This window comes from Enoplosus armatus, chromosome 4 (assembly GCF_043641665.1).
Source record: "Enoplosus armatus isolate fEnoArm2 chromosome 4, fEnoArm2.hap1, whole genome shotgun sequence".
NCBI lineage: Eukaryota > Metazoa > Chordata > Actinopteri > Centrarchiformes > Enoplosidae > Enoplosus > Enoplosus armatus.
The window spans coordinates 21,530,778-21,556,029 of NC_092183.1; the positions used below are offsets into that span (position 1 = coordinate 21,530,778).

At 41.2% G+C, this 25,252-nt stretch overlaps 1 protein-coding gene across 1 annotated transcript in view; it reads right to left on the reverse strand.

Annotated features, from left to right (window-relative positions):
- Window positions 1-22,735, reverse strand: part of cacna1ba (calcium channel, voltage-dependent, N type, alpha 1B subunit, a) — a 123,283-nt gene extending 100,548 nt beyond the window's left edge. The window contains exons 1-3 of the mRNA XM_070903653.1: window positions 22,488-22,735; window positions 19,850-19,955; window positions 17,714-17,853 (exon numbers count right to left, since the gene is read on the reverse strand). Coding sequence (XP_070759754.1) covers window positions 17,714-17,853; window positions 19,850-19,955; window positions 22,488-22,735 — 494 coding nt within the window. The remainder of the gene's footprint in view (window positions 1-17,713; window positions 17,854-19,849; window positions 19,956-22,487) is intronic.
- Window positions 22,736-25,252: the final 2,517 nt, after the last annotated feature.

Sequence of the window (25,252 nt, forward strand, 5' to 3'; positions counted from 1 at the left end):
TAGATGGCTGGAATTAAATATCACTTTCTGTCCACTATGTGGTGCTGGAGAACATGCACCAATTCTACATTATGTCGCCATATATCAAGTGTAGACCACACAATGTAAATTTCTTTTACATCAAATGATGTTTGTCATATTTGCGTAAGATTGGGCAATGTACAGTCGAGTTACGACAGCTTCCTGTTTCATGGTGAAACATGCAAATTGTCCCTCTCACTATGGCAACTCTGTTACATGAAATCTCAAAAGCTTCACAATTTAGCATCATAAAAAGGTCTTTATATTTCCCAGTGGTGTTAATCTGTTAGCAGGAGTTTGTAAAAGTAAAGCACACGTTAGTGGCTAAACTGCACTGCACAAATGAACACTAAATTCAAAATGGCCTACTTCCTATTGGGCACCAGGAGGCTAATTATTTGCCTCGCCATTAGCCTGATATCAGACAGAATTGTCAACTCATTTCACTCCATTTCCATCTTCAGTCTGACATTGCCTCCACTAACTGATTTCTGTGGTGAAGGGGGGATTTGATTTTCCCTAACCAATCACTAGAGACCAACATATCCATCTGAATCTTGACAACAACTTGGCATTAGTTCTGCCCGTGGCATTGATTGGCTAATCGTTAGTCGCCCCGCGGCGCTCATTGGATCGATTTCTTTTCAACCGAGAAGCCGCTGTTTTGAGTTAAATATCACTTCCTGGGTCCATATACAGTATAAATATTAAAAATTCATATATCTACATCTATCGTTACACGTTATGGTTGTTTTGTCCTTTCAGTAGCAGTGAAAACCTTTTTTATTTCTTCTATCTACAACAGATATTTGTTCATAATTGTGGTTCCTTCCACTTCCACGTTTTGCCGTTGCCACTACAACACAGATTCATTCTCACAGACGTCCCAGAGGGAGATGTAGTAGCCTGATGGCGCGGATAAAGGCACAGTGAATCTGACAGCCAAGAGGAGAGTCAGACGATGAAACGAGAGAAGAACAGGGGGGATCTGAAGGATGCACAGCCAACAGATGAAGAGACACGAGAGAGAGAGAGAGAGAGAGAGAGAGAGAGAGAGAGAGAGAGAGAGAGAGAGAGAGAGAGAGAAGCTTGGAGAGGGGAAACCACAGCGGAGACGACTGCAGGTGTCGCCATAGAAACAAAAGCAGGCTCCACTGATCTCATTAGAGACAAACAGCCAGGAGACCAACACTGGCTCAGAGAGAGAATAGACTGTGTGCTTCTTTACATACACATATTAATATCTACACATATACAGTACAGTTAGGGAGCAGATTAGGATTAATCAAATTTATCCAACTATTGACTGAGGGCCTTGTTCTCATGCTATGATTAGTAATTATCATGTCAAATGTCTATAATTGTCTAGTGAAAAAAACTTTTTTTTTTTAATTATTTTTTAAACGATCTGGACTACTATTATGGTGCATCAGATTTCTCCATTGGTTTCCTACTGAATATATAAATCTTTAAAAAACACAAATATGTAGTTCATTGTTTTTAAAAAGGCTCAGTAATTTCCTAAAACAGGTGGACACAGTACTTTTTAGCAAAACGCTACTCAAACAGGAGGAAATTGATGGGGACTATTATCAGCGGAGGATGGGTGAGTGAGCATTTATCAGAGGCATGGACTTGAGTCACGACTTGAAATTAAGTCAGACACAAGTCCTGAATCTGATGACTTTAGAAATGACTTGACAAAATCAAGAAAGACCCGTGAGACTCGTGACTTCACTTTGCAATCAAGTCCAAAGATCAAAAATGATGTTCTAAAAAAGCCTGAAGTGATTCATTTTCCTAACAGGTATACTTTGAATCGAAGCAGCTACAGCGCAGACTGCAAACTGCAGAGAAAAACAGGTGACAACATGCAAAACATGCAGCTCAAAAAATCACACGTGGAGACGCAATAACTTTCAACTTTGTTTGACATTTGTGGCTGTACAGAGAACGGTAAGTTGAGGCCAGTGTTGTATCTTATGTTCTTTGGCCAGCTATAGCTAGCGTTAAGTTAGTTAACTTTTGCAAACATGAAATCAATGAGCCCTCTGTACAGTCAGTGTGGTAATGAACGAAGATGCATCCAAAATTTGGTGACCTAAATAACGTCTCTTGAAATTAGTAAAACATCAGAAATGTCTAACGTTAGCCTTCTGTCGGGTGGGTTGAAAATGTCCTTGACCAAGACGCTGAACCCTAAGTTGCTCCTGATGGAGGCCAGCACCTTGCATGGCAGCTTGGTCGCCATCGGTGTGTGAATGTGAATTAACTGTAAAGCGCTTTGGGAATCGTGAAGGTTGAAAAGCGCTATAGAAGTGAAGTCCATTTAGCTTCAGGCTCTGTGGGCTCATCATGACAAATGAGCCCTTTCACATTGTCAGTTTTAGTCACTATAAGGACTGGCCAAGAGAGCGCAAAAGAGCGCATTTCTAATAACATTTTTACTGTACATTTTAATAACATATGACAAAAAAACAACAGGCAACATTTTAGTTATGTTTTAACTGTTTATGTTAAGTATCAAAACGGCAATGAATGAATAAACAAGGGAGCTATGTGAAATTGCTGTGCATTGACTACAGTTCAGCGTTTAACACCACAGTCCTCCCCCCCACTCGTCACAGAGCTCAAGGACCTGGGATTAAACACCTCTATGTGCATGTGGATCCTTGGCATCCTGACAGGCAGACCCCAGGTGGTCAGGGTGGGAATCCTTGAGGGTGGAAGAGATGTGTCTGTTGTTGACTATTTCCCTATGCTGATGAGTAACTCTTAGTCATATGTTATCATTGTCCAATATTATTCACAAAAACTACAACTAATGTTTGTAAAAATGAATGTAAAGAGCATAAAGTTACATATTTCGCGGAGAGGGGACTGGATAGGTCCACACCTTGAATGTTAGCATTGTCATTGAGAGCATGTTGGCATACTCATATTAGCTTTTAGCTCAAAGCACCTCTGTGGCTGAGCAAAGCCTCACAGAGACGCTAACATGGCTGTTAAACTCTTCAGCCACGTTCTGCATGAAAAATCACAGGCCCGCTCATTCATTTGAATGGAGCCAGTCCAACAGTCCAGTGTGGGTGTCAAAGCTGGGGGCTCTGGCAAAACAAGGCAGGCTAGTCCAGCAAAAAAAGGTGAACCTGGATCAACATATATGCAAGCGCATATTCCTGGTGGAGTACTGTAACGTGAAGAGCTTAGGCTATTTCTTGTACTGTAAACTGTACAAACTGTGTAATGTCAGTACAAGCTTTTATTATCTTGGTCACAAAATTTGAATCATTTAATTGAATCATTTAATTTTAAGTATCAATATCAGACCCCAAATGTCAGTACTGGTTGGGCATTATGTTTGTCCAATTCCTATGTTAGCCACAAAGCTGAAAAATCATGGAATGCCTAACAACAAATAGTGGAAAAGAATATCGTTTTTTTGCAATGGACACTTTTATCTACTGCTTTGCATTACCATTGAGTTATAGATGGGTATCTATCTCCAGTGCCATCTTCGAGCAATTGAAGCGCACAAGACTACAATATTTCTCCAGTCAAACATGTCATATTGTTTATATTGTGCTGGCGCAATAAAATTAGTCTGGGCAATCTCTGTGATGGACAGTAAGTGCAAATCAATGCTTTGAGCTCAGTCAGAGCTAGGGGCCAAAACCAGTATTCCTGTAATGGCCATCAGCTTAACATAATGACAGACCACGCTCAATAAAACTACATTCATCACTGTCTGGCATCCAGACAAAGAGATAACATGGCTACATGGGGCGAAATAACCAATTCTGGAAAGAGCCTATTCAAGACTAGCAATTTGGGTGTGGTATTCAAATACAGCCTGAATACATGCATGGGTTCATTTGATCCCTCTGTATAAATACGCAGTCATTCAAGCTTTGCAGCCACAAACAGATTCTTCCAGCATGCTGCCTGGCTGGCTTCCCCTGCAGATGAAAGTGTAAGCAAGGTAGCATGCAGAGATACATGGCTAGTAGCTGAGCAGTGCCTGGCTGCCTGCGGGGTCCCGACCCTGCCTGACAACCAGCTCTCAGATCAATCAGCTCCCTGGAGAAGGTGGTGGTGGTGGTGGTGTTGAAGTGGGGGGGCTTGAGACACCTCCCATGGCATCGATCGGCAGTCTCAGACACATCAGTCAGATAAAACAAAACACAGCAGCGATCGTCTGTCTGCCTCCGTCTCCTTCTCCACCTCTCTTTCCTGTGTCACACACACGTCACCGGCAGAAACAGGCTGAGGCTGGTTACGCAGATTGGCGGCAGTTTCCTCCCTTCCCAGTAATGAGGGGACACGGAGACAAAATGCCCCACATGTGCTCTGAGGAGGTACAAAGTTTTTTGGTCACTGTATATCTGAGAGACAGATGCCTGGTTTTAAACAGGGTGACTAATAACCTTCTGGCTTCATCATCGCAAAAAATACAAGACATCCAGCTAATGCAAACACCAAAAGGATCGGTTCCCAACCTAGTAGATAAAAACTATATCTACTCAGAACACATCTCGTACAAACAGGCAGCATTTCTGAGGTAACGCAAATTTAAATTGCAGATTTATAAAATAAAGTCATTACCTTTTACTCTGCGGAAATTTGGAGTGAGAAAGGACTTTCTTCCACTTTTTCGGAGCATAAGTAGCTTTGCTTCGAGTGATAAAGTGATCTGACTCATCAAATCACCAGGCCTGGTGTAGCGGGGTAAGATTAGATTTGAGAGCTCAGTCAGCTCATAGTCATTTCAAAGACAGAGAAATCTCAGTCTCACGGTCTGATTACAGTGTCTTTATTTACTGCATTAACCAATCTTAGAAGAAAAACACTCCATGTGTAAACTCACTATTTTTGAATAACTTAAAGGTCCTATATGTAACAATATGTAACAATTGTATTAATCACTTTTTATTGCCAATGTGTGAACTCTTTATGCACGCTCCTGAGTGCTGAGCCTCTCTTCAGCTCCATGTTCAGCTCAATCCGCTAACACCAATAAACCAACACCCACCAAAACACTGGGCCCAACACAAAGTCCACTTGGCTTGCTTGCCAACGTGGACAAATTGCTAACGTAGCAAAATATTGGCTTGAGTGAATAACGTCAACTAATTCAGCTAATCCAGCTAATTAACTAACGATACGAAGCAACCAACGCCAGATCCATGCAGTGTAGCTAAGTTACAGCTAGCTGTTGGGGGGGGGGGGTGATTTCTGTCATTTATATTTGGGCTGCCATTACAATGAGCCCATGACAAAAACCTCAATGTGGTGCTCACTGGGTAGCAGGACAAGCAGTACAGCAAAAGGGGTGAGTGAACCAATGAACCACAAACTCTTTCTCCACTCCACTGGGCCAGCTGATCAGGCTCCACTTGCTCATCACACTGCAGTGATGGCAGGACAACATACAGTACTTGCTACAAAGCATCAAAGAAAGATTTTGGTCTAATGATCAATCTAGTGGAATCCAGCCACACCACATATGTCGACTAGGAAGTCAACATAAGAAATTTGTTATTTCCACCTAACACCTGGCTACTGTCAAGTATTTATATACAAAATGACGCCATTTCTAAAATAAGTTCTGTATAAGAATACAATAATATGACACTTCACCATGAGGTCAGAGGTCAGGGTCGGCTGAAGAAAAGCACAGTGGGAGCCAGCAAGGATTCAGTATCTGATTCAAACACAGTTAGGCCTCTCAAATGCTTCGCACACTATTGTGGTCTCAGTCAAATTGGAATCCAGGAAGTATGTACGGCTGAGTCAATGCCATCAAACCTTGTCGCCATTTTTGTGGCTACTTTTCTGTCGCCATCTTTCATGGATGTAGCTTGGTAGCTAGCCATCTTAAAAGTGGTGTTCATTAGTGAAGACCATCTTGCAGTAGTAGTAGTAAGTATATTAAACTTTTGTTTGCGACAGATCTTATTTTAGTCCAAAGGGTTCCAGGGTTTGCCTACAAAAATACGTTATCCCTGCAGCACTCTATTGCGGATGATGAGGGCAGTACTTCAAAAGTCTGGAACGTGAGGCAGGAAAAGCTCAAAGCTTCTCAAAATTGGAATATCCAGCCAAATCTTGCACAACTGGAAACCCATTAATACAAACCTATATTTAAAAAGGTATCTCTTTAAACATAGGCAATTCCTTTTGGACATGCTTCAGTATCATAACTATATATCTACACAGTAGCTACCATGCTGTGCAGCACAGTGGATTTCCCATGACAATAGAAGATACATGAGCATGGTCATCCAACTGTACCTCATCTTTAATTTAGTATATGTGTTGTTGCTGACAGAGCTTTGTTTTTCTGTTGATTGCACAACCACACACAAACAAATATAAATACCTGAAAGTATTCTCAGAATGAGATAATTTTCACAATGTTACTGAACAGAAACCATGGCTGGCATTAAAGGGTTAAAGCGTCCTGATATGGTTTCTGTTCTGTTGCAGTCATATCTCCCCACAGTTTATGCTTTATTGGTAAGTCGGGGTGGGGGGAGCACAGCTTACATTTCCCAGCATAATCCTCCACTTCCCGAGAATAAAGTCCATTTAAACAAATGGCTCGGAGAGTACGCGCAACATGGCTGCCAGTCAAGCACCTCAATCCCCACTGGGGCCTCTACACCGCTACACTGAGCACAGCAAATGGGCATGAGAGTTTAAGTACACTAGAGTTTGACTGATATAGGTTTCAGGAAGCTGACACCATTAGTTCAGGACCTGAACCTGCACACAGCTGACATTTATTCTGGTATTCAGGGTCTTTTAAATTGACCTTTTTCATACCCCAAAATCCTGAAACAAATGACAAATTTTCAGTGATTCTCCTTTGAAAACCTTGCAAAGTTATATCACTATTTCTACATAACCCTGCTTCATAATAGGCACCTGAAATGGTACCGACATTACTGTGCATTTGTGACTTTAGAATGTCACATTCATTTTCCCCATTAATATTTAAACGCTCATTGACCAGGCTCATCTAGCATGCAGTGTGAAATCCTACATATTGAATTGAATCAAATAAAATGAATGTCAAAAAGGTGGCAGGGGATGTTGTAACCCAGGATTAAATGTAAAGGAATACTTCCCAGATTTACAGCCATGGGAAGTACTACCCAGCTGTATAATCCACCCTGTGATTTTAACCACAATCTTCACTGCTTTCTTGGGTTCTTTCAGGACATCTCTTACATGCTGGCTCAGGATTTGAGCGCCTCGCAGACTTCTTCAGTGAACGGAGCTGGCTCATGGATGTATAAAGACAACTGTATACGGCGTTGGCCCCCGTTCATTCCTATGAAAGTTGTCTATTGCTGTGCAATAAAGTCTATTCACTCCAATGGGAGAAATGAACGTGAGCACAGATTATGACCGATCAGGTCTGTCTCCGTCTCTCTCGTGAGATCTGGCAACACAGATACAGTATCACTTCTTACTGCTGGTGCTGAACGACGGTGAATTAAAAGTTAAAACTGAAATGAGACGTGTGTTTCTTTGCTTCATGAGACTATTATGTTATTATTTAACTGTTCAGGGGGGGGGGGGGGGTAAAACAAGTGGCAAAATAAGGGAGGCAACCACGCCCACTTAGGAGACAGGAACTGCATACCATTTCATACCATTGGTGCAACTTGTAAAGCATCATCTATCACATGATAAGAAGTGGTTGTATACGGGGGGGAGAGATCCAAACTCTTGTCTGTTAAAGGACAGTCTTTGGTATCAGTGTGAATGTCCTTCTTGATCTTTCTCCAGGGGACATTACATGGGTGTAAGTGCAAGAACTCTGGGCAAAAGACCAGCCAAAAGCACTCACAACATTGTCTGGGTAAGGGGTCAAAGGGTCAACAGGGGAGATGTTCACATCTGACAGCAGAGACGATGAGCGAGTTGTCTGACTGAATGAAGTTTTTGGAGTGTGATAAGAAGTGCTGTTTTGGCAGGTACAGGACTTTTCACTATTCCAGCACATAGTGTCAGTTAAGAGTGGACACTTTATTTATAGTAGAACGTAGAATATGCCTCAGGTAAAGTATACTGTGCACAGCACTTATCAAAGAGAATAAAATGCACTCTCTAACTGGGCTAATTCATCCACAGTGAAACCTAATCAATTATTTATTTATTTGCTCCAGCCTTTCTCTTCAGAGAGAGGCTGATTAGAGAGGAGGCTCGCTGTAGAAACGCCGCAGTCTGGCTTCTCCGAGAGATTTGTGGCGGGCTGTGTGCATTAGCCCCGACCACAGAGCCATCAACACAATGTCCACAGTGTAGATTCTGATAACCCTCTCTATATCACGGAAGCAGCTCTCTGGAGCCACAACACCTGATTGGCTGGCTGGCTATCAGTGTTCAGTGTGTGCCCCGGGCTGACGATACAAGTATAAATAATGAACAAATCAAACCGTTCCATTCACAGGTGATCTGAAAATACACTGGATGGTAAAAGCGTCTATGCATTAAATGAATGCATAGAGTTTGCTGACTCATTGGGCAGGCCGACCATTGATGAATAATGAATCATTAGCTGGTCTGTGTCATTTTCTGCTGATAAAAAGAAGGCTGAAGATGGTTTACCTGGAATATGACTACAGTCTAATAAAATCTGCAACAACATTTTCCATTCTTTCCACGTTTTATTTAATAACTCAATGATGTTGAAAATGTTTTTTTTGTTGATGGGATTCAGCAGCATTTTGTGTCCCACGTTGCTTTTTCCACTGTGTTCATTTAACAATGGATCAAATGACGACGTGTGATGCCATAGGGGCCATTTGTAACGGCAAATCCACGGAGAATTATCACTCAACTCTGCTGTTCCCCTCAGCGCCACAGGAGCTTTTTTTATTGTCTTTAAGCTCAGTGATTTCATTTCCCAGCAAGTTCTGCTTTCAGCTTCACATTAAAAGCATTTAACTGGCAAAACATGAGTTGACATTTATTATGAAGTAGTAGTAGTAGTTTCTAAATACCCTGGTATACTGTAATACCTTGATACCGCCCAAGCCTATTTGCCAGATAGAAAGAAACACAACTCCAAATGAATTCTAATGTTGCAGCGCATCAGCTGCATGTGTAGAATTGCATTGCAGTTTAAAAGGTCGAAATTTTCCATTTTCCATTCACTTCCATTCATCAGGTGGACACTAACACAACTCCAAATTAATGTCAATGTTGGCCAATGTCTGCTGGATCTGTAAACAGGTAGCTATCTAGCTATCAATTAATGCAAGACTGTCAGTTTTTCATGTAGTAAAGTATAATCTGAAAATGTATCAACATTCTGGATCAGGTTTTTTATTCATTTGTGGTCTATGCATGACAGAGTGATAAGAACTTAATCATCATCATCAATACTTCATCTAAAACTGCCTGTGTCTCAGCAGAGAATATCAGCTGTCATCAGGTTCAATACTAAATATCTTTCATACAAATATGTCAAGAAAAGGCATCTTCACACTAGCACGGCTTTATTTTGCGTCACGTTTCTTTTTTGTGGGACAAGAGCTTCAAGCAAACCAAGCATAAATTAAGGGGAGCCAAGTATAGCCTCATATTCGAGTCAGTGTGCCTTCAGCCGTCAAGTCGGAAACAAACACATTCCTACACTTCTAGGTTAAAAAAAAAATGCGGATCACGATCACACAAGGCGTACCACCACCTACTTCACAGAGTGCAGGAGATTTAAATAGAGCAGCGGAATATGAATTCAAACTAAATATGAACACATCGCATTCTTTTAGTCATTTTTAGACCTTCAATTTTAAGAAAAGGAACAAAGGTATAAAATATAAATATCGATTTAAACTGCAGTATCTATCCCTAGTGTTTTACTGTGCTTTCATTAGGATCCAGCTTTCCTGTGTTTTCTCTTTTGGTTTCCTGCCTGTCAGTATGTATGTATGTATGTACAAAAGGGTCTGCAGCACTGTGCAGTATCACACACTGTTACTACTGTTGGCACTGTGAGCCTGTTTGCCAAACACAGAGAGCCAGCAGTCCCTGGTGTTGGTTCGGGGGAGGGGGGGGGGTCTGTGGATGCTGCTGAGAGAGAGCCAGGATCCTCTGTTGATCACAAGGCATTTACACAGCAAATACACCAACTGGCTCTTATCATAATCATATCAATATGCCTGTTGCTAAGGCTGTGCCACTCCATAGTACATCTGAGATCAAAGAAAACATACTGTAAAAACTGACACAGTATAGCCCCTTTTAGTTAGTGCTGACGTCATGTTGCCGTCACGGTGTTAGCTGGAGGCAAAACACTGGAGGCAAACACGAATCCCCTCAGAGTAACCTCCAGAAAATATCATCTTGATGTGTAGTTGGGTGCCAGAATCGAAGGAGTTATGGCTCCAAATTGAAATTTTATCACATACGAGCTGCCACTGCCAGTCAAAAAAATCAAAACTATGGTTAAGACGAAACGTTATGCGTCTAAAGGTTTGCCTCATCAGAAATTGGGGAACTCTGAGGAATCGGTGATGTTACGCAAACCTTTGTTTGCTAGTTGTGTGGCCAGAGACAAAACTCATCTGTGAAATCTTTGCATTTCAAGTCTTGTAGGCCTACATGACCAATCAGGACATAGTTATAGGCATGTAAAGATTTATACGCCCTCAGTTTCTTTTTACTATACACGCTTGGTTTCTCTATCAGCTAAGCTAGGTGTAAATGTCTGTACTGGGGTATGTGTATGAGTTGGCCAATCTGGCCCCATTGGTTAATGTTAACTTTAACCGAGTGAGTGACCATACATATTCAGAGAAACTGGTATTTTCTTCAGCCATTGTTAAAAAACAAGCCAACAAAACTTGGTAGCTAGCGTTAGCTAATGTGTTCAGGGAACTATTCTGCCTCCAGCTAAGCTCCGCCCCCCAAAAAGCATCATAATGTTTAGGAAAAGGGGTATATAGACAGTAGCCATGCACTTCAGGTGATTACACTTCAACACACTTATACAACTGATATTCTCATTGTAATCTGCTGTATATTTACAGTTAAACACAATCTAATATCCTGCACCACACTACCTCTGATGTTTTCATCTATGTGTATTTATCAGTCTTTATGAATGTGTGGCAAGACCTGTACATACACAGAGCCATTGTACACTTGCTGCCCAATGAAAACAATGAACCTTAACTTCACCTTCAGACAAACTTAACTTGGCAGCAACAAATATTAGATTTTGACTCTGAGACCTATTATCTTCCAAAAGAATATCTTATTTCTAAATACACGACGGAGATAGCATCACCAGTAAATTACCAAATGGCTTTCTGAGATAAGACCGTTCTCAACCAGGGTGACCATGGACGCTGAGCAGTTGCTCATCTTGGGAGGTAACATTTATCGAACCATTTATCTTGGTTCGATAAATGTGATAAACAGAGTTGCATTAAAGACTTTTTCATTCTCGGATATGATCATCTCTTATACTCGTGGTGGTTTGCACTGGTGAGTGGAATAGTTTACTAAAGTCAAGACTGCCGAGCATGTTTTCAAATGTCATTTTTTTGCAGGAAGCCAAGTTGTAAAATGATGAAATGATGCACCTCATCTGAGCAAAGTCCACTAGATCTGTGCCAGCGTGAAAGAGAGGGTCTCAGGGCCTCAGCTGCCACAGCAACTACAATACTAGACCTCCTTCAAAATTCAAATGAGGCCAAGATGCTGACTTGTGGCTTTCAGGTCAAAACACAGTCCACTTGTGATGTATTTGTACTATGACTATTTGTATTATGATTTTGTATAAATCACTGAAAAATGATATATGTCACTGAAAAATATTACCATTCAACCGTGCAGTACTATCCTAAGCTGTGTGTGTGTGTGTGTGTGTGTGTGTGTGTGTGTGTGTGTGTGTGTGTGTGTGTGTGTGTGTGGCAGCGGGGAAGGCACCTGCACTGTAGGAACGAGCCACTGCAGAAATCCAACAGCAGCTGCTTTGATCCAGCCAGCTATAAAGAGGAGTGCTGAAGTGAATCTATTCCCCCTGCGTTCAGCTCAATACGCTATTGATCTGGGTGGGAGCACGGGGAGGCAGATATATGCTCTTATTAGCAACTCCCTACAACTTACTGGAACATGGTAGAGGTCGGGCCTGGCCTACGGGACCGAAATCCAGGCTCTTCCGTTCATGCAGCCCACCACATGACCTGATTAGCAGCTCATGAAAGATGGCTCGGGACCATGTCCTCAGAGCAAACACATGTGCGATGTAAGATCAATTGATGGCATGTTCAAAATGGTAATGGTGTTAGAACAAGACAGCCCCTGAACTCACTACTATACATTATTTAGGTTTAGCTACCACTGTGTATAACGGTGTTAACACTAGAATTTTATTTTTGTCAAGGTAGAATAGCTTCTTGTAGACCACAATCTTGTAGATGGGTTTTTTTTTTCAGTTTAAATGATAATTCAGCTTTATTATAACTTGGGTCTTGTTTGCTTTGTTTTGGTCATAGAGTGCTGCAGGAATGAGTTTTGAATGGAAATGGTAATGACAACACGTAGCAGATGCTACGTAAAACATACACAGTAAATATTGTTCCACAATCATAGAAAAAGCGAAGACACCCGTTCGTCAGCCGTGGTCGCCTCAGCACGGCGGAATAATGAGGAGCATGACTCTCAGCGTTTCTCCTTGGAAACTCTCGCTCTCCTCCTGTTACTATGCCATGACTGTCACTCTCTCCTCTTATGTGTATAAATAACAGCTGATTGCCCAGCAGAGTTCAGCTCTCCTTTCTTGGGATTCATGAAAAGGCATTCTGGGAAACCCATGGAAACACTGGCTCAAGTAGAAGCAAGGCAGTGAAAACATTGAAATGTGAAATACATAATTCATTGAATTCACCCATTCATCACAACAACAACAACAAAAAACAGAATTTGAGATAAGATTTTTCCTTCATATGGAAGGGTGACAAATCCTGGAAGCACCCCCCAAAGGTATACAACAAAGTAGATAATGAGGGGTAATGTGACCAACGGAGGTGTAGCCAAAAGCATCAGCGGGCTACTTTACTGTAAAAGGCAAAGTGACCAAGCAGAGTCCAGATACAACACAACAGGGGGGATTACATCATATTCCATCCCTTAGTTTAATTAAATTAAATTATTTCTTAAATAAGATATTTGCTGATAAAACACAGCTCAATTAATCAACATTTTTATATTAAAAAAGGTCCAACATTTGGGGAAATTACTTTTTTGCTCTTTTTTGAGACTGCACACTGTCACCACAACGGATTGTTGTTCGCCAAGAAATAGCTGGAGCAAGTAATTCCCCTGAAAACCACAACTTTTTTCAGTTTTTACATTTCTGTTAGACTACGTTTTAAGGGTTAGCTAGGCTAACTGCGTCCTGAATCCAGCCCTGTACTTAACACACAAACTTGAGATTGATAATCTCACTCTCAGAAAGAAAGTGAATAAGCACAGTTTCAAGATAATGAAATATTATAAAAGGGGCTCGCTTTCATCCAACTCTGCAGCTCTATGGAGCTTTTCAACCACTTTTAACATTTGCTCATTGCTTTTACATTGTCTTGCCCAAACACAAGCAAACCATGAACACATTTTGTTTTCTCAGGTGTTTTTACATTAGCCTATATCTCTGCCCTGGCTACTCAGCCCTTAAAAGAGACAAATGTACCTGTAGTCCTTTATGCTGTTGTACGAAAAAGACACACCTTGTTTTAACCATTTTTATGAGAAATCATTAAAGAACTTTGAGATAACTAGCCTATATATATATATATATATATATATATATATATATATATATATATATATACACACTCAATTGTCGCAGTGGTTGCAGACCCACCCCATTTCATTTAACACTAGAAAGAAAATTGTGGGACACTCATATGCTCATATTACAAAACAGGACTGTTATTTTGAAATCCTGTCCAAATGAGCTGATTGCAATGAATAATCAGTGAGTCACTGCTAATGCCTAATTGCTGTGGGTTTCTACTCAGCACATCCTGCAGGAAATGGACATCATCGCAGAGAAGGGATTTGTCGGCCTATGTGTGCATGTGCGTACACGCATGTTTAAGCGTTTATGCGCTCAGCTGCATGCGCTTTTCCATTAGCGATCCGCTGTCTACCCTGACAACATGGCTAAAACCCCGTCAGTGTAGCCCGGCACCGATAACATGCCCAGACCACCGCTGTAATGGCCTCTATCCGCCACCCGGCCCTTCAATTATAGTTATCATGTCAGCCTGTTCAGCTCCAATTCAATCATGCCTGCTTGGGCCGCTCCCATCCGTGCACACACACACACACACACACACACACACACTGGAAGAGGCCCCGGCTGCATACAGGCCCTGACAACCTGTCAATAACGCTTACCTCTACACTCAGCACACTCAGATCAGATACATGCGCATACACACACACGTGCACTCATACAGCTCACACATACTTACACAAACATAGAAGAAGAAATGTTCCCGGCTACTGTCTTTGCATCTGTCAGTTTACTATAACTCATACGCATGTTGTGGCAGTAGTTGTCTATTGTGTCATGCACATACTAGGGCTGTTATTTATTCAGAATTTGAACTTTAATTCAAACGTGGGAACATTTTTTATATTCAAACTGTAATAAGCAGCCTAAAAGTGCAACAGATCATTTGAAATAGTTTGCCTTGTGGTTCAACAGACGGCGATCTTAAAATTCACTATTAGCTTGACCTATTGCATGCCCTATTGGCCTTATCATTAAACGAAGCGAATGGATGGATGGAGGACACTAACAAGCAAAGCCGTGCTGACCCGATATCTCATTTGGTTAATAAACTTTACGACAACACCGGTGTAGTCGGTGTGTAATAGGTGTATGCCTGAACACCATGTAACACCCAACTACTACAGCAAGCCTACCAGAAGCTTGTGAAAATGCCATCGCCGATAAGATAGCGAGATTTATATGCAAAGATATGCGGAGAAGGTTTTCAGGATAATGACAGAATTGGAACCACGACATAAAATACCAAGTGGACACACAAAAAGATTTCCTTCCTAAAACCCAACTCTTTCATCCCTCCAGAAGTTATTAGAGAAGAAGGATTTTACACAAAGTGTAGCTAAATATCATATAATAAGCAATAAAAACGAAATTAAATGGACGTCTTCAGTCTCGCGTAAATCACACAACAAACAAAGCCTCTCAAAGACCATTAAATGTTTCTATTGCTAATGGTAATGCACCTCACTGAAGATGAGATCCTTACATAGTTTAACATAATGGACTATTTTGTTCCCCTTTACCAGACTTAACATTACTGCTGACTTGAACAGGACGATGTATGTGGGATTGAGTCAAAATCAACTACAGTGTGTGTTCATGGTAATGAAGGAACAACAATGGAACTCTGTGGCACAGAGGATTAAGGTACTGTATATCAGGCTTTTGATAGAGACACATTACTTGTTAGTAGGATGCATTCATTGTGACGGGATTTGTTGACAATAAGAAAAATACAGAATATCACTAGCCTTATACTTTATAGTAGGTAATCCATCATATGTCTGTTATTAGTGTTGTCAAATGTATAATTGTGTCGTAATGCAGTTATAAAGTGCAGACAGATTTGAAAAGTCTGCATTCAACAAACTAAAGCTTACATTTTTATTGTAATGGATTTCTTCAAACGAGTTGTAAATCAAGTATGTTTTCACACTAGTGAAATGAATGGAAAGCTACTGCATCCTGAAGGGTATAAAGAATACATAAAAACATCTAAAATACAATGGTTTTCTTTGGAACATACAGTACAGTAATGGTTTGTAGTAAAGGGGATAAAACATCCAAAAACACTGGTCCTGGGATAAATCCTTATGGGTGCATATGCAGACACACACAAACGGATTTCTGCGCCATTCCAGTGGACAGTATTTATCATATTTTCCACCGGCTGCTTCCCCTTCCTTTCAGCCAACAGGAACAAAAGGCTCAGTGACTCCCAGCGACTTCCAGTGGGAGGGGCGGGGGCGTTGATGAGGGGTTTGGGGAATTGGCGGAGGCTCTATTTATTGCGATGAGGTTCCTGACACAAGCCTCAATAGATGGGCCAAATAAATCTGTGTATCATTATGTAAGAGGGGCCCAGGGGCCGTCCCCCTGGTGGAACCACCAAGCGCGCAGGGACTTTCTGTAGCGTAACAGCATCCTCCATCACTACCCCCACCCCACCAACCCCCAATACACCAGCCGCCTCTGCTCCTCCATCTCGCCATCCCCCAACAGCACTAACTATTCCCGTACTAGCTTTCTCATCCAGTGCCAAGGGATCCTCTCAGTTTACTCCACAGACAATCTGAGACGATAGAATGAAAAACAGAGCTTGCAAGTGGTTTAGCAACATTTTCTTTCAAGCCTGCTGGGTATTTCTTCAGCATAAACCAATAACTAAAACTAATACAGCAATATTGTGCAGGACGTTTACGATATAGACAGTTCAATCAACTGCTGAGAGGATCCAAGTCAACATTTGTCGGTTATAGTTATTCAAAAATGAGAACGTGTTACCTTGGGGCTTTGGTAACTTGTCTCTGGTATTTGTCATTATATTTTCCATTTCATAAACTAAACAATTCATTGACTAATCCAGAAAAACTGACAATGAAACCAGTTAGTTAGTTTGGTCTCTACAGCAGGTGTAGCTGTATAAGTGGACAAAAATCAACTTCAGTCAACAGTTGAAAACTAGTGATGGGCAGAAAAGCCTTAGGTAGTGCAAGACAGGGGCCAAAGCAAAGGCACAACACCTTGCTGATTTTATACTATAGTTTCAATCCCATGAATGTGCGATAAAGAAGGCCGTACATGTTGTTTATTTACAATATTCTTGTTCAGAATGCTGTAGTAAATGTATATGTTACCGAGTAAATACTACAATAAAATAATTTACTAATGTGTTGTCAAAAGAGTACTTACATAATATAGTTTGTTGACATGAAATATTAATGTGTCTTATTGTGCGGTATAAGACAATGATTCTCAACCAGGTGTACGTGGGAAAATGATGGGAGTAGCTCAACTAAATTGTTAACATAGAAGTTACTATTTGATAAAAAATAAAAATAAAAGACGCTAGAAGAAAAATGAATGAATGAAATGAAATAGCTAAAAGTATTTGATAAAGGTAAAATAATCAGAATAATCCCCAATGTTACAGTATCAGCTGAGCATACAGTTTAGCTGCAAACTCATGAAGCACTTTCAGAAACGTCAGTGAAGTGAAGCTTCAGACGTCATCGTGTCTATAAGCGTGATGGGATGCCACAAAAATACATTCCCTGAAATCCTGTGTTGCACTGTATATACAATGATTTCCCTCTGGATTTCTGCATGTCTAATGTAGACAATACCACCTTATTAAGACTCTTTTTTTCAGACAGGAAGAAAACACCCTGCCATATGGAATGGCTCGGCTGTACTGATCATTAGAAACGCAACACACACACACACACACACACACGCACGCACACACACGCACACACACACGCACACACACACGCAGCAGAGCTCTCCCCTCCCCTCATTAATCGCTGATGCCCATCAGCTCTGTCAGTTAGCAGCTGTATAAGCCATTAGGCCAGTGCTACTCACCCTGTTAGGACCACCACAAAGTCCATTACATTCCAGCCATTACGCAGGTAGGAGCCTTTGTGAAAGGCAAAGCCCAGGGCGATGATCTTGATGCCAGCCTCAAAACAAAATATTCCAATAAAGTAGGGCTCTGTGTCGTCCTGTTATGAAAAAGCAGAAGTAGAATCAGGAGGATTCATGAAATGACAGACTTCCGCGTCAATAAAATCTGATTTTGGCCAGTCAATAAAATGAAGGGTCCATATGATTTTCCTCAACAGCTTCAGGGTATCTGTCCCATAATCATGTCCAATGTTGTATCAGATGCTTGAACACCCTGAAGAACTCTCAGAACCAACTACATTGAGGACACGGAAGTTATGTCGTCTGATTTTCTTTTCTGGGAATTTGAAAGTTTGAAAGCACCTCAGGACTTGAAGGTGTCCCACAGTATTTTTAGATTCAGTATATTTAAATTTGGCTCCTTTTTAAGACTTCTTTTAAGACAATATAAATAAGTAGATAAGGGTCGCACTATTTCTATTATTTACTATTTATTACTAAGTCCTGGGAGAGTAGAGAAGGTTTGAAACAGTATTAGACCTTGTTGATGGCACATTTTATTCACAAAAAATTAAATTCAATTCAAATTCGATAAATAAAACTAACTAAAAAAACTAAAAAAGGCATTCTTTGAGTCTGGCTAGAATTTTCTGAGAAGGGCGGGGGGTGCATTGGGGGACCTTGTACTTATGACTTAAATATTTATAAAATCCTGGCTACTGCCCTGCTCACTTTGTTGTCAGTTCAATTTTAATTAGGCATTAGTTCAAGATTTTAATCAGGCATCACACATAGGACTGGGTATTAATACATTTTGGCACAGACTGAAATTAAAAAACTGTTGTGTACTGAAAGCTGGCTTTGAATGTCTGTTTAAAACACATTCTACCTGATTTAAATCAGCATTTCGTCAATTAGACACTTTTTATGCAAATGTCTTGCTTGTGTTAAGACAATATTTAACATTTCTTTGTTTTTTTGGTTTTCTTTATTTGTTTACATTTCTCAAAGTAAGGGTGTGTTCAGACCGACATTACCACTGCTAAACACAGTGTCATTGGCAAAGAAGTTGAGCCTGACTCTACTTTTGCCACAACCCAATGCAACGTTATCCGGCAAGACCGTTGTTGGCCAATCAGTAATATTCCTAGTTACCTTGTGGTTGGTAATTCTACAATGCACTTTCATTGTCTCAGCAGTACCTGACACCACACGCCCCCATCAACCCAGCCCCATTGTGTTTTCAACACAGTGCTGTTTTCGATATATATTGGCACTAGTATTGGAAAATTTCCAACATTACACCAGCCCTTGTGTTAGCTTTTTGTGGTTTTGGCTTTAAATAAAAAGCATATATTCAGAGCCTTAGAATGAATAGTAAAAGAATAAGCTTCAGGCTCAACATCACCAACGTCACAAGCAGAAGGAATAAGGAGTGCATGGAGCTGAAACTCGATCAATTGATTTGGCACTCTACAGGAAGATGAATCAACTGTTTTGGTAATCAATAAATTATTTCAGTAATTTTTCAAGAAAAAAGGCCAAACATTTACTGATTCCAGCTTCTCACGTGTTGGGAATTGTTACGTAAGTGAAAGGACTTGTTGCTTTTCTTTGTCATATGATAGTTATCTGAATACCTTTGGGGTTTAGACAAAACAAGAAAACAATCACCTTGGGATTCGGAGGAATTGTGATGGGCTTTTTTCCTCCCTAATTTTTTTTTTATTTAAAAGATGAAGCAATTAATTGATCCCTCACAAGAGTCAAGACATACTATTTTGTCGTCAGAATGGGCTCGATAAAAGCTGGGTAAAGACATAATGCAGTGACACAGTCCTCGGGGAGTGACAATTCATTCTTAAAACAGCCCTGCCCCTACAACTGCCACAGCCAGCTCTTTGATTAGACAGAAGGGTTCACAGCCGCTACTTCTTTAATGGAAAGATTTAACAAGAGAGCTGGGGGAGGGGTGGGCAGCGGGGGTTACTTAAGGCAATGATACACAGAGGGATCAAAGGCAGCTCTGCAGGGTTGAGACGTGGGGGGCACAGAACAGTAAGAAATGGAAAAAGCAGTCATGTGGCTACTTACCAAACGCTCTGACATCGGTGTTTTGTCTAAGGCCGGTAGGTGTTGCTCCAAGGCCAGCACAATGCAGTTGGCTATGATGGTGGCCAGGATCAAGTACTCAAATGGAGTGAGAGTGTTAAGGAACTCTGGCGGAAAGGAAGTCCACATGCAAACACGAACCACGCCATTAAACCAATACATAAAAGCATAGGACGTAAAGGAGGTAAGGATGGAAAAATCCATCCTCAACTCTTAAAAACCAGTATTGGGAACATACTTTCTGGACCTAAATTGTTGCTTGTTGTTTGGTTTTAAATATAAAAAAACATATAACATCCACAAATGTTTAAAGCAGGTACAATTCCACTTTAAAGTAGATACTTTATTTCTAGCTCATGCATCAATATTAAATGTCTGCAGTTTTTCACGTTCAAAAGAAAAAGAAAAGATATCTCTATCATAGTATCATCTATCATCAGTAGAAGTCCATGAAAGGAGAGCCAACAGACTCTAACAGACCAGAATGCAATGCAGCAATGCAGCAAGATGCAACAAACTGTAGGCCCCAAATCCATACTACACAGCAACTCTTAGTTCCTAGTATGGTCAAAATACAGAGAAATTGTATCCTACATCTCCCATAATGCAATCCAATAGAATTTTTCATTAGAACATCCACCACATCAGCCCCCATCCTGTCTCATTAATACATTAAAATTTCTTTAAAACCCCGCAGCCCCAATCTATAATGAAGACTTCCTGTTAAATTTTTTAAGTCACAAGTGCAGGCTGAGACATCGGCAGGCTTTTTTTTTTTTCAGAATTTGGAAAGCTCCCTCCAAAGCCAACAGAAGACATTATAAAACTGTATTCACAGGCTGACTACTACTCCCCATGACAAGTAAACTGAACTTAATGTGTAAATTTGGGTGCCCCTTTAACCCCAATGTCCACAAACTAGTTGGTTAGCTAATTGTACTTATATTCCCATACAGTCCTCAATGATTCATAGCTCAAGTTTGCGCATCTTCTCTTTTCCTGTCAGATCAAAATACAATAACCACCATTCTGCCACACTCAAAAACATGTTGGGACCCTCATCAATATGCAACATTTCTGCAGTATTGAGTAAGAGGAGAGTTTCTGACTATTTCAAGAAATTATTCACAGATTTGTACAGATTATTGGGTATCTCCCCTCCCTGCAGTGCACCGCTGTTGTGTCATTAGCGCTGCCGCTCCACCATCCCCTCCTGACTGTTCCAGCTCTGCCAGGAGTAAGGTTTCCTCGGGAGAGGGAGCTGGCCAATGGACTCCAGCCACTGGAGCCTCCAGATGCTCAGGGGGCCACAATAGGTCCTCCTGCAGCGCTGATTGCTTTGCATCAGGAGAAAGGGCTCAGTAATGCACTGCGACATCAGAGCATAATGAATGTTTGCTCAGCACCGGGGGTAACCAACCACTGACTTAAGTAATGGAGGCCATTACACGACTTAATGTGAATTAATTGCAACACATATATCACTCATTAACTTAGGTGTTTTGCCATTGACTTTTCCTCAGAAAGTATTCAAATCGGCACCAGTGAGAAATTTTGTTGGTGAGTCAATACACAAAACTCAACAGGTGGTATCCACGCCCATAATCATTCAGTGCAACCTAAATCAATTAAAAATGCACCAGCAGCTCATTTCAAACCTGCACCCTGCTGCGCTTTATAGCTACGGCTTGTTTGTTTGGTGTCATGCAACCGTGCAGATTGCCTCCGCCTTGATGCTGAGGCCAGCCTGCTGTTTGTTGGGAGTTCAGCACCCTGGACAGCACCATCTGCAGCCTACAGCCTTCACAATGAAATGTCAGTGAGACAATGGGCTACCAAGTAAACCGGCACAATGGTGTCGTCACAAACACCACAAATCAACTTTAAACCTTGCCTTGATGTGCTACTATATCCAAAACCCAATTCTTGAATTCAGCATCAGGATAGAATGCACGATGCCTGTTCTGGCCAGAGGTTTCACTCAATCTGCCCACAATAGAGACAAACAACAACAGTCCTCCAGGATTAAGGTCTCAAAGACAAATTCTTTATCAAAAGAGAGTCTAAGAAAATAAAATACCTTGACAAGAAACACCTGTAATAGAAGACTTTGGCATAAAAGCAAATGTGTTAACTTTAGTGAAACACCACGCAGCATGTTATGCACAAATATGGAAAAACTGACACCGAACTCCATTACAAATGTGGCTCTTTAAGGTTGCCTTGCTTGTAGCAGACATTCATTGAAGAAGAATGGTTTAAGACCCTCTCTGAAATAAGATCTGGCAGGACATTAATCGTAGAGAAAATCGACTGAACAGTGGCACAAGCTGCCGCCCTTCCCTCCATATGTAAGGCTGTGGAAACAACAGGAGAAACAACTGTGCAAGTTTTAAATCATAGTTATATAAGCGATTATTTGCATATTGTATATATGCCGAATTAAAGGGTCTGTAATACAATTTCGTTTGAGATAGCGTATCATAGATAGATAGTATCTTCTGCCGGTAAGCAAGGGGCCTTAAATGGACATATTTATCGGCGGAGTTCGGCGTGGTGCTCTTGCGTTACACGGGATAAGAACGGCATGTAGGAGGGTTGGACTGGACTGTAAGGATATGGCCATTCGGTGATCTTTTTGGCATATTTCCGTATGATATTATCCTCGCTGAAGATGAACAGGGAGCGGTTAACGGTGAGGCAGCTCTGTTTGACTGGAATGGGGTTGTAAATGGCCATGGTCCTGGCTCTCTGGGCCATCGTCTGCTTGTACATCCTCTGGACCCCCGGAGGGCCAGGCTGCCGGCTGGCCCCTCTGGCCGGGCCCGCGGGACAGCGGCCGGACAGTTCGTCTTCAAAGCGAGCCATTCTGAATTAGCACGGAGCTTGCGGGAGAAACCAAAACTGACACCAGAGAAGAAATAGAGAAGAAGCATCACAACGTACACTGTCGTGCCACCCCCCAGGTCCTTTAGGTGCGTGTGTCGTCCGCGAACAGCAGAGTCAAACATTCACAACAAAACAAGGAGAGGAAGGCTCTTTTTCATCAACGCTAGTCTGTTATCCCCCCCTCTCTGCTGCTTCCCATGCCGTCACTGTCCCCGACATGAAATTGTTGCTCAAAGTTTAGATTATCAGATTCCATGATGCATCATTTTTCATGGGTGCTCCTCCTCCGGCTGCCTGCCCCGGTCCTCAGAAGTAGCTCTGAAATCTACTGGCGTCAACGCTTCAAGTCCATGCTACAGGATGCGTCTTCAACCAAACCCCTTTTAAAAAAAACACACAAGTCTGTTCAACACAAAAGACTACAGCAGAGACAATATCGCGAACCGCCAAGACATTGCGTTATTTTCCTCCAGAAAGCGTCCGCAAACATTTCTGTTCCACTAAACACTCGTTTCCATTGCGAGTTAAACGCTGAATGGTTCCTCTTTGACCCACCTCGCCCCGCGGCCCAGGTGAGACAAACGCACCGCTTTCCGAGGAGAAATCACGGCTGGGCAGGTTGTTTCCATAAAGTCGCCTTCAGCGTGAATGTGGAGACACCACTTTCTCCACCGCTCCTTAACCAGAGACCCCCCACGTGACCGAGGAGACGCCAGCCAGTGGCTCCACCTGGACCGGCCCTGTTTCCATAGCAACAGGGAGGCGAGAGAGCCACACCGGGACCGAGTTACGCGAAATAAATACAGCGACTTCCGGGCAAAAACGTCAAAGTAAAACAAGTAAACATCTGTTGCCAGAACTCCTGTGGTAAAATTAGATTTAAATCTCAACCGCGTAGTATGAAGAAATAGTCAAAGAATTAAAAAAATGTGAATTATTGATAAAAAAAAAAAGTATACTTCCGATTATAATTGACGTACAATTACAACACAGGTCCTTTGAGATGTTTGAGTTATACTTATTCATTTGCATAGCATTCATATTTATAATTGTAAGAGTTATTTGAAATAACATCGCAGATTGTGCCTGTGAATAATCTTCATAACAAGACATTTATTATGAATGATTAAATCATTTCATAAGATTAAAGCCATTTTAAAAATGCCCCTTTCTATTTTTCTTTTGCATTTCATAAAATCAATGGTCGACTGATGCAGCTAAAAACATCAATAGAGTCAGATTGTGTGCACTATAATGGAGGAGGAACACAAAACATAAGGACCTGCACTTGCAGCAACCTTGCCCAGTAATCCTCTGCTTTCACACTGAGGTCCAGGCAGACTTTAGGCTTTGACTTTTGGATTCCAGCAGTTCTCAGTAAAATGAGGAATAGTTTCATTTCACCAATTTGTTTCACTAGATACTATCTACAGATGGAGAACGTAGAAGAATAATGACTGCAATTTCACATTTGACTCTCATCTCAATTATCTTGCCATCTACAGTGGAGACAGTTCTATAGTTCAGTACCGGGTAAATAGTTCCACACAAATTAAGATTTCTATAAATCCCAGTATGTCTGATATCTTCATTTAAATATTCAAACTACAGTATATGGACACCCTTGTCCAACGTACTTTATTGTGCTTCTCTGGTCAGGGGCTATTTTTCCTGGTGTGGGCCCTTTAGTTCCAATGATGGGAAATGTTAATGCTCCAGCATACCATGGTATTTTAGACAACAGTGTACTTCACTACTTGCTCTGGTGGCTGAATGGGAGTGAAGAAAGAAGCCATCTCTCTACTTGTTCTTGTTAACTTAAGTCCATCGTAAAAAAAAAAAAAGACAAGAGGAAAAGATGCTTTAAAAATGTTTAATTGCTAAATAGACATGTAGTAAAAAGCACGTCCATAGAAGAGATCAGACTACCAGAAACATTACTTCACTTCATTAATCCACAAATATAACACTTTGCAGTATTAAAGGAAGAGTCCACGAATGTTAAAATCATCTGTTAAGATTTTTTGAACCTTTAAAACTAGTTAAACCACTCTCACATACAGTATTTCAAGCTGCAGTAACTAACCTCATTAGGTGTACAAATAAGTTCGATCCTGTGCTTTGAGATAGCAGATTTGAACAATGTTTATCTTTCGTTTGCTTGCATTAAAACTGAGAATTCAAGTGAATACCAGAAAATACCTTTTTACCTAATCAAAGCATCACTCTCATCTGGTTGAGAAGGCAGTGTTTCTGACATTAGAGAGGGGTCGCAGCGACAAAATGTGTCCGGACAGAAAGAGGGATCAGTGGTCATCAGTGGCTTTCTATCTGCTAGCAGCTGAGTGGCGACACTTGAGAGAGCCACACTGGCAACTGAAGTACTTGCTCTTCACCCTCCAGTAGTGATCGCCATAGTCGAACCTGGTGAGGAAGAGACACCAATCCATCACATTATCTGTGTTTTAACATCTTATATATATTTTTTAAAATTCT